Source organism: Leucopleurus acutus (assembly GCF_964270905.1).
Source record: "Leucopleurus acutus genome assembly, chromosome: X".
Classification (NCBI taxonomy): Eukaryota; Metazoa; Chordata; class Mammalia; order Artiodactyla; family Delphinidae; genus Leucopleurus; species Leucopleurus acutus.
This window is the reverse complement of record NC_139148.1, coordinates 112,580,716-112,598,576: the sequence shown is the minus strand read 5'-3', so window position 1 is coordinate 112,598,576 and position 17,861 is coordinate 112,580,716. Positions and strand designations below refer to the sequence as shown.

The 17,861-nt window shown below is 40.1% G+C and overlaps 2 protein-coding genes across 5 annotated transcripts in view; one reads left to right on the top strand and one right to left on the bottom strand.

Moving 5' to 3' along the window:
• ARHGAP36 (Rho GTPase activating protein 36) overlaps positions 1 to 6,153 on the bottom strand; it is a gene marked incomplete at both ends in the record, with an annotated part of 153,081 nt that extends 146,928 nt beyond the window's left edge. The window contains one exon of the mRNA XM_082864653.1: positions 6,118 to 6,153. Within this exon, the coding sequence (XP_082720779.1) occupies positions 6,118 to 6,153 (36 nt within the window). The remainder of the gene's footprint in view (positions 1 to 6,117) is intronic.
• Positions 6,154 to 7,495: 1,342 nt separating this feature from the next.
• ENOX2 (ecto-NOX disulfide-thiol exchanger 2) overlaps positions 7,496 to 17,861 on the top strand; it is a 283,748-nt gene continuing 273,382 nt past the window's right edge. For 2 of the 4 annotated variants that reach the window (XM_082864649.1, XM_082864646.1), the window contains exons 1-2: positions 7,561 to 7,620; positions 8,952 to 9,000. The gene's annotated coding sequence lies outside the window, so the exon portion shown is untranslated. Of the gene's footprint in view, positions 7,621 to 8,951; positions 9,012 to 17,861 lie in introns of those variants that run through there. The other 2 variants (XM_082864650.1, XM_082864651.1) reach the window with 2 other exon arrangements.

Below are 17,861 nucleotides of genomic sequence, written 5' to 3'. Positions count from 1 at the left end.
CTTCAGCAGTTGCAGCATGCAGGCTCAGTAGTTGCGGCACGTGGGCTCTAGAGCATGCGGGCTTCAGTAGTTGTGCTGCGTGGGCTCAGCAGTTGCGGCACGTGGGCTCTAGGGTGCATGGACTTCAGTAGATGTGCTGCATGGGCTCAGCAGTTGCGGCACGTGGGCTCTAGGGTGCATGGGCTTCAGTAGATGTGGTGCACCGGCTTAGTTGCTCCGTGGCATGTGGGATCTTCCTGGATCAGGGATCAAACCCGTGTCCCCTGCATTGGCAGGTGGATTCTTAACCACTGTGCTACCAGGGAAGTCCCCCAATGGCATTTTAAATGAAATGGCATTTTAAAGAAAAAACAATCATAAAATTCAGCTGGAACTGAATAGACCGTTTTCCAAAGAAGACATACAAATGGTCAACAGGTATATGAAAAGATGCTCAAGGTCATTAATCATCAGGAAAATGCAAATCAAAACCATGAGATATCGCCTCACACCTGTCAGAATTGCTATTATCAAAAAGAACACAAATAACAAGTGCTAAGAAGGATGTGGTGAAAAGGAAACCTTTGTGCACCATTGGTGGGAATGTAAATTAGTGCAGCCACTATGGAAAACAGTCTGAACATTCCTCAAAAAATTAAAAATGGAACTATCATACTATCCAGCAATTCCACTCCTGGGTATTTATCCAAAGAAAATGAAAAGACTAATTCAAAAATATATGTGTGTCCCTATGTTCACTGCAGCATTATTTGCAATAGCCAAGATACGGAAGCAACCTAAGTGTCCATCGATAGGTGAATGTATATGTCCTACTGAGAAAAATAAAAAGCAAAAGACCAATGTAATGTAAAAAAAAAATAGGTGAATGTATAAAGAAGATGTGGTATATATTTATACAATGGAATATTACTCAGCCATAAAAAGGAACGAAATTTTGCCATTTGTCACAACATGGATGGACCTAGAGGGTATTATGCTAAGTGAAATAAGTCAGGTAGAGAGAGACAAATACTGTATGATTTAACATACATGTGGAATCTAAAAACACAAAACAAATGAATGAACATAACAAAACAGAAACAGAGTTATAGATACAGACAACAAACAGGTAGTTGTCAGAGGGGAAAGAGATGGGAGGAGGAGAGAAACAGGTGAGGGAGATTAAGAGGTACAAACTTCCAGTTACAAAATAAATGAGTCACCGATTTGAAATGCACAGTGTGGGGAATATAGTCAATAACTATGTAATATCTTCGTATGAGGACAGGTGGTAACTAGACTTCTCGTGGTGATCATTTTGAAATGTATAGAAATATAGAATTTGTGCTGTATGTGCACCAGGAACTAACATAGCATTGTAGATCAATTATAGTTCAAAAACAAACTCATAGAAAAACAGATCTGATTTGTGGTTACCAGATGCAAGGGGTGGGGGGCGGCAGAAGGAATTGGATGAAGGTGGTCAAAAGGTACAAGCTATTAGTTATAAGATAAATAAGTATAGTGATGTAATGTACAGCATGATCAATATAATTGACACTGCTGTATGCTATATATGAAAGGTGTTAAGACAGTAAATCCTCTCCTCTTTGGTAACCATAAGTTTGTTTTCTACATCTGTAAGTCTGTTTTTGTATATAGTTTTATTTGTATTATTTTTAGATTCCACATATAAGTGATATCAAAGTGAGAGGGAGGGAGGGAGGAACAAATTAGGGGTACGGGATTAACAGATACAAACCACTATATATAAAAGATAAGCAATGAGGATTTACTGTATAGCACAAGGAATTATATTTGATAACTTGTAATAACCTATAATGCAGTATAATCTGAAAAAAATAACTGAACCATTTTGCTCTATACCTGAAACTAACACAATATTGTAAATCAAGTATACTCCAAGAAAGGAAGGAAGGAAGAAAGAAAAAGAAAATTACTTGTTTGCTTTAAGCAAGAGAGAGAGAGAGGAAGAAAAAGAGAGTACATCCTAATAATTCTCCTCACAAGGAAAAAAATTTGTTTTCTATTTCTTTAATTTTGCGTCTGTATGAGATGATGGATGTTCACTAAACTTATTGTGGTCACCAGTTCATGATGTATTTGAGTCAAATCATGATGTTATACACCTTAAGCTTATACAGTGCTGTATGTCAATTATATCTCAATAAAACTGGAAAGAAAAAAAATCAGTTAAAAAAAAGTGTCAGTGAGGATGTGGAGAAATTGGAGCTCTTATACACTGTTGGTGGAAATAGAGAATGGTGCAGTCACTATGGAAAAAAGTATGGAGGTTCCACCAAAAATTAAAAATAGGCATATCATTGACATATATATATATATGTGATATGATATATTTATATACATAAACTATTATTCAACCTTAAAAAGAAGGAAATCCTACCATTTGTGACAACATAGATAAACATAGAAGACATTATGCTAAGCGAAAAAGCCAAACACAGGTGGACAAATATTCATAATTCCACTTATACGAGGTAACTAAAATAGTCAAACTCATACAAGCAGAGAAAAGAATGGTGGTTGCCAGGGGCTGGGAAGAGGAGGAAATGGGGAGTTATTGCTCAGTGAGTATAAAGTTTTAGTTTTACAAGATGAATAAGTTCTAGACTTACAACATAGTGCCTATCGTTAAAAATACAGTATTGTGCACTTTAAAATATGTTAAGAGGATAGATTTCATGTTAAATGTTCTTACCACACACACACACACACACACACACACACACACACACACACACAGAAAATCCACAAAAGAACAGAAGGAAATTTTTGGAGGTGATGTATATGTTCAGTGCCTTGATTATGGTGATAGTGTCATGGGTATATGCATATGTCCAAACTCACCAAAATGTATATATTAAATATGTGGAATTTTTTTGTATATCAATTATGCATAAATAAAGCTTTTTCAAAAGAAATAGAAGGAAGATTGGCCATGATTTTTGTCCCTTTAATCAGGAAAATAAATTTTTCCATAAGTCAAAGCATATTTCTTTTTGTGCCTCATTGATGAAAAAGCACCTGAGAAAAGTAGTGTTAGTTTCTTTTGTGTGTGTGTATTAGCTTTTAGAGTCTATATTTTGAGGAAGGTAAGGAAAAGGGGTACTTTAAAGGTTTTGGGTTAACCAATCAACAGAACTTGCCACAGCAGGAGCTCAATAAAATTAATATCATTATTAAAGAACTTATCTAAGAATGTTTGACAAATTAATCTCCTAACACACAATCCAGCTACTAATAATGATAAGCTTCTTTCAAGTGTCTAAATAAACAAAAATAAGTGTATTGTGTATGGAACAATACTGGAATTATATAAGCCAGAATGTTAATAGAAAATCAAAAGCTTAATCAGATAGCACCAACACCAGCACTCACTGAACAGAAACTCTACACAAAGTCAAAATAGGACAGCTACCAGCAGAATCAACTCTGACACAGGCCAAGATGAAATGTTAATACAGGTCGCTGACTGAACCAGGCTCTGGCTGCAGAATGAGGTACAACACTGGCCACTGTGACTTAGCTCCACAGACCATTCCAATATGGGCAAAGACAGAACCCTGACACTGGCTAAAGTCAGAAACCACAGCTTGGAAGTACTTTGGGCAAATATGCATCCCAAATTCTGTTCATATTCATCGTTAAAATCCTGGCCACAAACTATACTCTAACATTGTCCATAGATGAAATGCTAACTTTGGTCTGAGACAAAACTAGGGCACATGATAGGTAATATCCTAACATGGCAACAAACTGAATATTAAACTTAGACACTGACTGTGCATTAACAATGGCCACAGCCTGAGGCCTAACACTGGACCAAAAATAAACTCTAACCATGAACAATAATTGAAACTTTACCTGATGAAAGACTGAACATAAATCCTGTTCAAATTCTTATTTAGCCTTGCCCCAGGCAACACAATCAGCATGAACTGTAAGCCCTGACTGAGCTATGATACTGGCCTTTACTGATTCCCAAACCTAGAAATGAAAGTGATTCCAACACTGACCAAAAACTAAAGTCAAACCTTAAGCTGAGCCCTAACCCTGGATGTGGTCTGTCTAAGGGTGGTCCACAGACTGAGCCCCAACACTGATCTTAGAACACATCCTCTCTTATATAAACTAAATCCTAATACTGGCTAAAATTTGAACCCAAATCTTGTACACTGACTTCACAATGAGTATAACTCAGGCTACACTGGACTAAAGGCAGCCTCAGAATGAGCTTTCACGCTGGTCAGAAATATGCTCTGATCTTTGTCACAGAGAGAACCATGGCTATAACACTGGGGCCTAACACTAATAACAGGCTGGCCCTAAACTTGGTTCCATGGTCCTCTAACCATGGATCCACACTGACTTGTAAAGATAGCAACAGATCGACTAAGCCTTTATCTAAGTCGAAGACTGAAGCCAAACACTTTCCACATTATAAACCTGAACTCTGCCCATGACTTCAGCTGTACACTGGCTCTTCAGCTTTAACCTTGGCCTACCAATTGATCTATAAATACAGCCAGACTGATTTACCCTGGGTCTCTATTTCACAAATTCGTCTTATACTCAAGCATTTTTTCCTGGATGTATTTTCAAGCATACTTTCTACCAACAATACATCAAGCGTCTCACCTTTGTATGTGTAAATACACATACACACACATTCCAATAAGCCTTGTAGAAATATTAAGTGTCACTGCTATGTATTTTCTTTCTTTTTTTTTCTTTTGGCCACACTGCACAGCTTGTGGGATCTTAGTTCCCCAACCAGGGATCAAACCTGGGGTCCCAGCAGCAAAAGCACAGAAGTGCAGAGTCCTAACTACTGGACTGCCAGGGAATTCCACTGCTATGTATTTTAATTATTAATTATTTATTGATAGTTTCCCCCATTAGAATATAAGCTCCAAAGGAAAGAGATATGGTCTGGGCTTTGGTTTTTTTTTTCCCCACTCCTCTATTCCCAACATCTAAAATTGTGCCTGGAATGTTGTAAGTACTCAACAAATATTTGTTGAATGGATGAATGAGTAGTTCCTTGTTATTCTTCTGTCCTCTTATTTGACCTCTCTGCACAATATTCCAGTGATTCTACTTTGTTTTCTGTTGCTTCATCTATCAGACCATTCCTTCTAAGCTTCCTTTGAAGGCATGTTTTCCTCTACCTACTACTTGAATACGGTTATTTTCTAGGGTTCCATACTGAATCTTTGTCCTTCTAAAATTTACTATTCTAAACACTCTCTACATGAAATTTAGTTCATATTTACTTATTTAATTACTATTTATTATTGATGTCTCCCAAATGTTTAGTTCTAACCCAGACCTCTCTCCTGTGCTTCAGACCTACATTTCCTTACAGCCTACGAGGCATCTCCACACAAACGTTACACAGATTCCTCAAATTTTTAAATGTCCCAAACTGAATCCCTCCTATCCCTCACAAAACTTGCTACTCTTTCTGGGTTCCCTATCTCAATGAATGGTACTACCATTCACTCTTCCACATCAGAACTTGGGAGTCACAATGGACGCCTTCCTTTCCCTCCCTTTTCATACCCAAATTGTCATCAAATCCAACTGATCATATCATTTCCTTGCTTAAAATCCTTTGATGGTTCTTTACTGCTTTCAGGTTATATTTTGAACTCATTGGAATGGGCCCCTATTCCTGCCCCATCTAGTTCCTGCAGTATGGAAGTTTTTTTGTTTGTTTGTTTCCTGCACTCTCTCACATCCTTATTTCTCTGTATGGAATATGATTAACCTCCCTGCCCCAAAGATGACAAATATCTTACTGGTTCACCAAGGCTCATCATTCAAGCATTTCTTTCTCCAGAAGTGGAATGAGTTCTTCCTCTTCTGTGGTCCTACAGAACCCTGTATAGAACTTTTTAGTACACTTTGCACATTGTATAGTCTATCTCTCTTCTTAGATTATGAGCTGCTTCAGAGGAAGGACTATTTTCCAATTCTGTATCAATTGTGACTAGTCCAGGGCCTTGCACAAAGCAATTGGCTGAATAAATTATTGAAACTATTAAATCATCTTCTTCCTTCATGTCACTTGTTAAAATTTTAGGCAATTACCTTGGCAAAATGCAATTCCTCTTTCTTTCCCTTCATTCCACTTGGAGGTCAAAAAGTTGTCCTTAAGAGTAAAATTGTAGTAACCCAATTGTAACGATCCATTCAGCTATAAGGATTCATCTCTAATAAAGAAAAGAAAAGTCAACAGTCAGGAGTGAAATTAGTCCTAATAAACAACCATTTGCTTCAACTTTTTAATCACTTCAAAGTGTTTTGGTGTCCCACATATTCCTTTATCCACATCTTTAAACATACGTTTTACTAAAAAGATAGTTTCTTAAAGAAATATACAGTTATTTCTTATTATTCAAGTTGTATATCTGTTCTAAGCTGCTATATTACACCAATGATCGTGGCCACTGTTCTTCATAGCATGGCTTCATTATAGGTTAAACAGGTTTCTTCTGGCTGGCTTCAATCACATTTCTATGCCTACTGTGACACCATTTCAAAATAAAAAATATGATTCCCAATTAAAAACAAAGTATACATTTTCCAGAAACTTTAGAGTGATTCTAATGCACATGGTTCACACAGAACACACTCTGACAACTTTAAAGGTCCAGTCAAAATTCTAAGCTTATCAGAGCATAAATAACACTTTTTAAAAGCCACTGAATCAAAACTCAATGAGAATTTCAAATCACGATATAAAGTGTTTGCCCCCCAGGGCTTCCCTGGTGGCGCAGTGATTGAGAGTCCGCCTGCCGACTAAGGGGACACGGGTTCGTGCCCCGGTCCGGGAAGATCCCACATGCCACGGAGCGGCTGGGCCCGTGAGCCATGGCCGCTGAGCCTGCGCGTCCGGAGCCTGTGCTCCGCGACGGGAGAGGCCACAGCAGTGAGAGGCCCGCGTACCGCAAAAAAATAAATAAATAAATAAAAATAAAGTGTTTGCCCCCCAAATGCAAGTAGCTTAACCAACAGTAAAATCAATCTACAACCTTCATCTGTCCCCACAAGCACAACCCCATACCCCAAGAAGGGAGATTCTCTAAGACAGCACACTCCAAACTACAACATCCAGAATACCCTCCTCGAGCCGAAAATGGGGACAATAGGAAATGCGGGAGGGGGCTGGCGGGGAAGGAATTGTGGGTATATAAAAAGAAGTGTCTTGACTCCATCTCCCCCAATCCCCTGTCTTCACTTGAGTCTCTCCGCCAATGTCAATATTGGATTCCACCCTCCTCCCTCCCCCCACCAGGAAGAACAACCTCCAGAGACTTCAAACTACATTTCCCATGAGGGTAAGGGCTCGGGCCTCCGGCTTCCTTGGTGACCAGTAGCCAATAGGAGACGCAGCTGCGGCCGTGGGGGTGGGTGAGAGTCTGGCCTGGGCCTGGGCGCCGGGCCTAAGCCAGCAGCGCCAGGAGGGGAGTTCAGAAGACTGTCGCCCGGCATGGGGCGCCGCGAGGGTATCGCCCACCCGGAAGCTGCCGCCCCGGCCCGATTTTCCGCGGTTCTATAAGGAGTTGAGCTTCGGTAGCCGGGGAGCTGGAGGTCAGAGAGACAGAAAGCCTGAGCGGCTGAGGCTGGGGACTGTGGGACTGAGGGGGCCTAGGGAGGAGGGTGCTTCCAGAGCCGCGGGCCTCAGCCCTGACTCCGCCCAGCTCCGCCTCCGCGGTGGGGGGGTGTCGGGCCCGCGAGTCGGGGTGGGCTTCTGAGCTCACCGCGGCCGTTTCCCTGGAGACTCGGGAGCGTGGCCTTTTTTCTCTTTTCCCTCAAATCTGCCCGCTGTCTTTTTCCTCCACAACGGCATCCCGTATCCCCCACCCCGGCCTTGTGCCTCCTCAGACATCTGAAGTTAGGGTTCTCCACCAGGGTCTTCCCTGGGCGGCGTCTGGACTCTCCTTACTGCTTGCAGGAGTTGGGCGATCTCTTTTTCCTCTCTTCTTTCAATTTGCACTTAAGGTTTGGGCACACACCCCTCCCAATGCACACACACCCCTTTTCCTCTGGGGCCATGGGAATTCCTTGCCACGCCCCGGGCGTGACTTTTTGTCAACTTTTCGCTTTCCGCCCCTTTGATGGTGAGATCCGGATCGTCGCCATCTCTTTATTGGCCCCTCCAGCCGCTTGCCCCTTCCCTGACCAGGTCTTTGGAGCGAAAAGGGTTTCCCCTCAATTTCCAGAAGAGGTGGGGAGCAGAAGAGGGAAGGAATCTCGTTTTTGAGAAATACGTGTTTAAGGTTCACTGCAGTGTTCTGATGAAAATAAAAGGCAAGTTAGACCTATTGTAAAAACCGAGTTAGACCTATTGTAAAAACCAGCAAGATTGATGTTGACAAATATTTAAGGGGCACACCAACTACGGAATAAAGTAGACTGCGCAAAACGAGACTGTATTATTTTATTATTACAAACGCGTGCGAAAAGTGCTTAGGAGTTAGTGGAAGGGGATACCGATGAGGTTGGGGGGGTTGATCTATGGAAAGTCAAGCCTAACCCTGGAAGTGCTGAAGGCTTGAAACTCTCATCTACCTTCCAGATCAATCCTGATCGGCTTTGGGAAGGAGATGAATTTTAATTTGGGTTTCGAAAGAGTAAAGTAGACTTGAAATGGGCAAAGAGGAGGGAGAAACTGCTTCTTCATACTGGGGTTGGAATTGGAGAAGGGTAGATAGAAGAGGGAGCACTTGTATAACAGGTGGGCTTCCCTGACTGGAGTAAAACGTGTCAGCAGGGATAGATTGGGGAAGAAATAGTGTTGAAAAGCTTGGGATCATAGTAATAGGACACTTTAAAGCATCCACATAGTTTGGATTTTATTCTGTATCGTAAAATTAAGAACAACAAATTAAGATTGGGTGATTTTTGTTTTTTCATCCTAGGGGAACCTGATTTGAGATCAATTCTTGGAGAACACAAAGAAGTGTGGTGGTATGTTCCAGGTGTGAGTTTAATTTAAACCCAAGAAGAGCTTTGTCTTATAGACTGTTTTGTTTGTGGCTATTCTTAGCTACACTCTATAGTTGTTACTTTTAAAGCCTAGTGATATAAATTGATTTTCTTAAGAAATGCATTTGCTGTCCTTGTGCATCCTATTACCTGAATTGTAGTCATTTCATTGGGCAACAATAACGATTGCTATTTATTGAGCCCATAAATGTTTTGGCGCTATCATAAGCACTCTGTCACATTATCTTAAGAGTCTTATGAAGCAGGTACTAGTCTTCCCATTTTTCTAGAAGAGGGAACTAAAACGTCAAGAAGTTAAACAACCTACCTAAAGTCACATAGATTGTAAGGAGAGTTGAGGTGGGATTTGGGTGTGCAGATTTCTGACTCCAGAGCCCATGCTCTGTCCACCATGGTTTGCTGGTCCTGCTGTTCACTTTTGTTCTTAGCTTTCTATTTGTGGTAAGGAGAGATTATTGTGAGATATATTTGACCATCTTGGCAAAAACACAAATGATTCGCTTTTAGTTTCTATGTCAGTATGTGTCTGCTGTAAAGTAGCTGCCAAAAGCAAATTAGCTTAACTGTTACTGCAGCCGTAGCAAATTGTGTCTGCCAAAACTGTAGTCAGTATTACTATCTTTGAATTAGATGATTCTCTTTATAAAAACATGTCATGCCTCTAAGCTATTTGGACCTTGACAGTACTTTAGGTTTTATTTTATCTTAGACTTTAAGTGACCTTCTGGGGCACTTGGTCTCCTTCATGACCTTTGCCCCACGTGAAGTGTTGGGGATGCAACAGAGCACGAGGTGTGAGCTTTCTCTAGGTCTAGTTGGGGAGATAGATGCCCATCAGGCTGAGATAATGTAATATGTAGTATAACAGAGACAGGTTCAAAGTGCTATGGGAGGATGAAGGAAGGAGTGACTAAATGTAAGGGAGAGTCAGGAAGAAGGCTTCTGTAAGGAGGTGACATGACAGATAGGTCTTCAAGGATAATGAGTTTGCCAGGCAGAGAAGAGTAGAGGGGAGGCATTTAAGATAAAGGGAGCAGACTGTGAAAGACATGGGATTTTTACAAGAGCAAGGCGTGTCCATTCAATGTTGAGGAATTCAGCATGGTTGGGGTGCAGATTGTTTGGGGAAATGAAGGCATAATTGTAGAAGAGGTCAGGGCTGATTTGTGAAGAACTTTGAACACAATGATGATAAGTTTGGATGTGCTCACATAGGCCAGTGTTTCTCAAAATGTATAGGGCATCTACCATAGTAGTTATGCTTTATTCCCACAAACATTTAAAATTTTATAAATTATATATTCTAATGTAGCTTATAAAAATAAAACTGAATTACATCATCAAATCTAAGGTTACTTAGGAAAAGGTTTACTGAACATACAAAGTAACCAGTTTTAAGTTGATTTAAATAGGAATATTAAGTAAATAATAGTACACATGGTGTGTGAATATGGGAAAATCAGCAAGTAATACTCAAATGACTGAAATTTGGAAAATACTGGTTGTTGGCAACAAAAAAAACATTAAAATGTTTTAGATGAGGAGCGCCATGATCAGATTTTCACTTTCGGATGCACTGGAAGGGGATGATACCAGTTAGGAGGCTGGTACTCTGCTCCAGAGAGAGTTGGTGAGGACCTGAGGGAGCAACATATGAGAGGAGGGAACAGAGTCGAGAGACATTTAGGGGGTAGAATTTGTAGGACTTGGTAGACTTTTTTTTTAACATCTTTATTGGAGTATAATTGCTTTACAATGGTGTGTTAGTTTCTGCTTTGTAACAAAGTGAATCAGCTATATGTATACATATATCCCCGTTTCTCCTCTCTCTTGCGTCTCCCTCCCACCCTCCCTATCCCATCCCTTTAGGTGGACACAGAGTACCGAGCTGATCTCCCTGTGCTATGGGGCTGCTTCCCACTAGCTATCTATTTTACATTTGGTAGTGTATATATGTCCATGCCACTCTCTCACTTCGTCCCAGCTTACCCTTCCCCCTCCCCGTGTCCTCAAGTCCATTCTCTATGTCTGTGTCTTTGGACTTGGTAGACTTGAATATTATTATTATTTTATTAGTGTCATCTGAACTATTTTAAAAGCCTATATGCCACGTGCCTGTTATCCTTTATATGCTAAAATGAGCATATTATTGCCTAAATCAGGCTATGTACATATATCCATTAAGGTAACAGTGGAGGCTGTTGTCACGAATGGGTTTAGATTACACACGAGCATCCTCACTGCCTTACTGAGTGTCCTTGAGAGCAGTGGCACAGATATACAAGGAGTATGAGTATGATCTGTGATCCTTAGCCATCTGAGAAACTCCTTCAAGACTCAGCTCAAATATCAACACCTCTGTGAAGCCTTTGCTACACCTCCCCCTCCTTCTACCACACACACACATGCATATGCACACAGGAAGCAATAGTAGGCTCCTGGCTCCCACAGGACCCTGTACTTCCTCTGTTCTAGCTGGTACCACAGGCTAGACCAACCACAGTGTGTTGGTCTGTGGATGTGTCTGCCTGTCCCCTAGACTGTGAGCTCCTTGAGAGCAGGGACCTGGTCTCATCTCCATACCCAAAGCATCCAGAATAGTACTTGGTACATGGTAGACACCTAATAAATGGTGACTGGATGAAAAGAATGGATCAACATATTCACATGAATGTAACTCTGGACCTTGGTACCACAGAGTGCCAAACACTAAAAAAAGATAAGCTGTTTGCTACATTTGCTACTTTTGCAGAATAAAGCAGTAAATTAAAGTGACCTGGGTGTATAACTTCACTAGAGTTTTCTTTCTTTTTCATTTTCTCCCACTCTCCTGTGGTTGCCTTTCTTTTTTTTTTTCCTCATCATTTATCCACCCGGCCTCCTGTTCCTTAGGCCTGCCCATTGCTTTGCTCCTCTTGACAGAGTTCACATTGCTTCTGCCCCTATATTCTGCCAAGGATGCATTGCTCCTCTCCACCCACCAAATCCAGTTGACACCATCCTTGAAATCACTCTGAAATGGGTCTCTTCCTATTTATAGACACTGCTAGTGGGACTGTAATCTGATACAACCCTTCTGGAAAGAATTTGTCAATATGTATCAAAAATCTTAAAATCGAACATAGCTTTCAACCTTCCACTTCAACTTCTAGGGCTCTATGCTGAGAAAATAAATGTGAAGTTTCTAAAAATTTAGCTCCCAGGATGTCTAGCCCAGAATCTGTTTATAATAGCAAAAGAAAAAAGAAAAAAGGAAAGAAAAAGGAAAAAATAACATTTTATTGATAAATGTCTAATACTAGAGGTTTGAATTAAATCATTTATGGTACATGTATGGATTACTAAGTAACCATATAAATTGATATTACCAAAGAATATTTAATGATGTGGAAAGTTGTTTGTGATATATTAGGAGAAAATTCAGGTTATAAAGCTGACAGATCTCAGTCTGCATACACACATACACACATATCACACATGCACAGCCCCCCTCATGTGTGTGCACATACATAGGAAAAGTCCCATAATGGTAAACACACACAAAAAATGTTAATAGAGTTTTCCTATAAATAGAAGGATTACATACGAGTTCTCTTTTTATTTAGTCTTTTCCATATTTTTTGCTAATCCTCTATAATGACATTTTTGTACATTTTTAAAAAGTTATTTAAAAATGCTTTCCCCATGTCCACCCCTATTGCCATCGCCTTAGTTTGGGGCACACTGCCCCCTTCTACCCCGCAACACACATATGACTTGTACCCGGGATTACTACTGCCTCCAGCCTGCCTCCCTTCCAATCCTTTCTCCACCAATGCTGACAGAATGAATGATGTTTCTAAATCACAAGTCTAAAGCTATCCAGATCTACATAAAATAGTTCAAAGGCAGCCTATTGTCCTCAAGATAAAATCCAAATTTCTTAGACTGCTTTATAAAACCTTTGAAAATCAGCTCTCTGCTTTTCTTTCCATTGTCACTTTTCCTCCCACAATTTACTTTTTTCTTGGAGTCTTAGGCCAGTGCCTGGCACATAATAGGTGTTTAGCTAATGCTAGCCAAATATCGGTGTGGATTGTATGGGTTAACTGTTGTGTGCCAGGCAATCCACCAGGGTTTCATTTCATCCTCAGAGTAAAAATGTTAAATACATACAATAGTTATCCCTATTTTACAGATGAGGAAAATTAATTAAATAAAAATGGGAAGAAAAGTAATCATAATAACATTTTTTTAAAGAAAAAATCAAACTCCCCTGCTATAACACAGCTTTCATTTTCCTGAGGCCCCCTGCCAGTCTTTGTCAGTGTGCATACAGACTTTTTTCATTCCCTTGGGCAAGTTATATGTGACCACAGCATAACAAAAACAGTCCAGACCGACATGACCTCACCACGTCACAGTTCACATTGTGTTAATATACAGACATCTTTCCTTTGTGTATATAACACTTCATGCAGGAGAGACAGAAGAGCTCCAATTTCTCTGTTTTTCTTTCTGTTTTGAAATTCTGTGTCTTTGGGGATGGGGATGTCAGCAGAGACCTACGGAAAACTGTTATAGAATTGAATGTACAAGAAACAATGTGTCTCATGGGAGCCAGTGTCATTGGTTAATTTATTTTTTTAAATGTCACGTAGATGTATTTTCCAGCAATCTGTCCCCAGGGAAGACCTTGGTTGAATTCAACTGTTAATCCTATTTACAGAATGCAGCCTATGCATGCACTGTATTCTTGCATTGTTAAGTGATCTTAGACATATGTAGTGGATTACCATGATGACGTACAATCAGGTGAATATGAGATATCTGATTTTCTCTACAAAAACGTATCGATGTTCATATTGTCATTCAAGATCCTGCTGTGTGGTCTTTCCTTCATTTTCCTTACAGATAATACCCATTGTGCAAAAATGGATGCTCTTCAAAGGATAGAAGTCCTAAGCATGAATTGTCAGAATAAAATTATATCACCTTGTAAGGAATTCTCACTGTTAAATACTCCAGGAAAAAGAATGCATAGTTCTGTTCCATGATCAAATAAGTTGAACATAGAAATTACAGGTAGAGTTTCAGTTCATCTGATGAATTATTGTGGGCTTACTATGTGCAAAGCACTCTGCTAGGCACTGCACTAGATACTTATAAATACCCCTTTTTTTATGCGTTCCAGACAGACAGACAGACAGACAGAGATATCTAGTGTACATACAAGAATGAGTGTGAAAGAGCAAATGAAAGAAAGAAGATTTCAACAAGCAGGTCCATCATATAAATGAAAATTTACTCCACTGAAAATTGGGATACCTGCCAGTAAGATACATAGGCAAAAATGAGCTACCAGATACCTGATAAGCAAATAATCTACTTCTCTGTTTACAAACAGTTTGAGGGAAGGAACAGTGACTTTCTGTACATCCAGCCCTGCACAAACCTGCTGGTGATGTTGTGAGAGTTAATGACTATGTCAGCTTTTCCAGGGTTTCTGTCTCTGCTGCGGAGATTTGGCAGACACCCCAGACAAATTTTATGTCTCTTAAATCTTCCTCAAGCTAGGCTTGGCTTTTAGATTTATATGTACAAAAAAAGCAAAGTGTTTACCAGTTCGACATTTTTGAAGATCAAAACAGACTCCGATTTAAAAAAAAATTCAGCATACACCTCAGTTTAGTCTACAGAGAGGGCTAATTGCTTTTGCTATTTGTTTAAAACAGCTGAAATGTTTACTTTCTAGAAGTGGCGACTGATCATATGTCTAAAGATTTATATGCCAGGCCTAAGTGTTGCTTCCTCTTTTTCTTGCCTGCAAAGTGTAAAGTTTTGCTAAAGTCTTCATTGTTCTTTTTTGCCTTTACTGATACATAGTTATAAAACAGTGTAGGATGAGAGGTGCTGTGAAAGATATTGGCAATCTAGGAGAAAAATAAAAGATGGTTTTTATTAGCTCCTCCCTGCCCCCTTTTTTGGCTCTCAGCTTTTCAATGGTCCCTTAAGCACAATAATGATAGGTGAGAATAGGAACTGGAGAGCTTTCCATGACTACTCATTAACAAGGCTTGTCCAAATATATCTGCAGGCAGAATACAAATACAAGTCTGGCTGTAATTCAGAAGAGTTGAAACACCTTGTAGAGAATGTTACATAAACAACATTGCTTCAGTGGTGAAAGGTGAATTATAACTTGGGGGAAATCCACAGTAAGGGCCCTTCTCATCCACTCCAGCTGCGCTTCTTTTTAGCCAGCAACAACTGCCAGTAAGAGCTTCCTGGGGCAGAAACTGTCCCACAGTAAGGCCCCGTAATATGTCCTCCTACCATTTCTTCTTCAATCAAGTCTTCGGACACACTTCATTAGGATTACTTTGGTCACATAATATTCTAATTTTCACCTTTCAAGAGATGCTCAGTTTGAATTCAAGGAGCACTTGATATTCAAGCTCATTTATTCAATACACATTTAAGCACATATACAGGACCAGACCTTATGCCAAGTGCTAGGAATACAGTGATGAATTAGAAGTAGTCCCTGCCTGCCCTTAAGGAGCTCACAGTCAAGTTGGGAAGATAGACACCCAAACCAATAATTATATTACAATGGCAAAGGTGCTCAGAGAAAGAGCTATGTTATAAGGTGCCCTGGGAACATGATGGAGGAAATTATTGCTAGGGGTGGGCTCCTTACAGACCAGAGTCTAACTCTGCTGAATCACAAAGGATGAGTGGGCATTGCCTGGAATCTCGGTGGACAAAGAGGTGTGGGAAAGAATTCCAGAAAGAGGGAACACGAACACATACGAAACAGTTACATATAAAAATGGATAGTTCAGAAAAAGGTGAGATACTGTGTATGAACCACTGGGAGTATAGAAGAGGGGACAGGATAAGGATCTGGAAAGGTATCTTGTGGAAGGAAGTCTGCTTGTTAAGGAGCTTGGCCTTTATCCTGTAGGCGGGGGATGAGCCAGCACAGGGTTTAAACCGGGAGTAACATGATTGGATTGGAGGATGGGCTTTATGGGGAAAAAACTGGAGACAGAGAATGTCCACCTTTTGATTTGGCAGTCTGAGAGGCCTTCCCTAATCACTTGCCGCTATTCAGGAATGCCATCTCCACTAAGTTTTTGTTCAACATACAAAGATCACTTTGAATAATTGTTTCCTTCTACACACAGGACATAGCTTCCTGCACTCCTTCACATGTTGGTTAGCTGAATATTCATTTTTTCCAACTCAAATCAGTGATCCCAGTAGTAATTGGGGTTTGATTATCATGAAGGAAATCAGAGTTTCAAAGCATAGCTGCTAGTTTGAAAAACTGTATGAGGCTTATTTATTGCCTACTGAGTCAGTGGGGCTGAGGTGAGTGATGGTCAGCTCCCTTGGGGACTGAGGGAGGGAAAGGGACAGAGGCTGAAGAGATGGCTGTTTAAAAAATGGTCAGCATCCAGAATGTTGGAACCCCCTAATGGCCACATCCAGACAAGGGAAATAGATACAAGGGCCAGAAGTACATGAATATAAAACAAATGTATGTTGAAGGTAACTGTGCCCAAATTGTTTTATGTAGCCAATCGGTTTTGGAGCATATTCTTTCTCTGACTCAGATACTATAAATGGCTTCCCGTTAGCCATAGGATGCAGTCCAAACTCTTTAGCCTGGCATTCAATACTTTCTGCAGTCTGGCTCCAACCTACCCTTCCAATCTTCATGCTTCTGTCTTACAGAACTTATCTGGCCAGCCAGTTACCCTTTCAGACACTGCTTTGGCATTCCCTCATCTACACTGTGAGCCCTCTCAGGGCAGTGACTGTGTTTTTAACCTCTTTGAATCTGCCACAGTGCCTAGCACAGTGTCTTGCATACAGTAGGCACCCAAGTATATGTACGGGTTGATTATTGTCCCCCACCCCATTCTTTCCAATTTCTCTACTACTATGGACCTAATATCCTCTCTACTAAAAATGGCAACTGAGACACTAGGTGAAAGGGGTCAGTTTTCAATAAACTAACTTTTAAATTTTTATTTTGAAATAATTGTAAATATAGAAAAGTTAAAAGAATCATATAAGGACTCTCATATACCATTCACTCAGATTCACCAATTTTTAACATTTTGCCCTATTTGATTTATGCTTCTCCATATAAATATGGTTATTTTGTTCTGAAACATTTGAAGTTGAAAAAGCTGTACCCCTTACCTACCCCTCTCCTTTTTCCCTCGACCTTTTATGATGAAAAAAATTAAATATACAGAAAAGTTGAAAGAATTGTACAGTGAACACCCATATACCCATCATTTAGAGTCTATAGTTAACACTTTATTTGCTTTATCACCTATCCATCCATCTTTTTCTGCATTTCAAATCAAGTTGCCGACAACTGTATAATTCTTTCTAAATTCTTCAATATGTGTATCATTAACTAGATGAACAAACTATTTTGTGCTCTGAAATCAACCAAATAATCCAATTATACTTGCATTTACTGTGTTGCCAAAACTCTGGTCTACCTGTGGATCTTAGATCTGTTTGGCCGTGGGACATGTCTCTTTGATTAACTTTTGGATGTCCCTCCACTTCACCTAGTGCAGTGCCAGACACACATTCCATAAATACCATTTGATGCTGATGAGCAGAGACAGAGCTAGAGCCAGGGGGAGAATCACAATAAAACTAGAATAAACTGAGGGAGGAGAGGAGCATATGCGAAGAGGGCCATGAGTGAATGAAATAGAAGCTGGAACTTGAAGAATGGGGGAAAGATGGGGGCCTTAGACCACCTGGTACTTCCAGCAGTACTTCTATCTGCCACTTTCCAACCC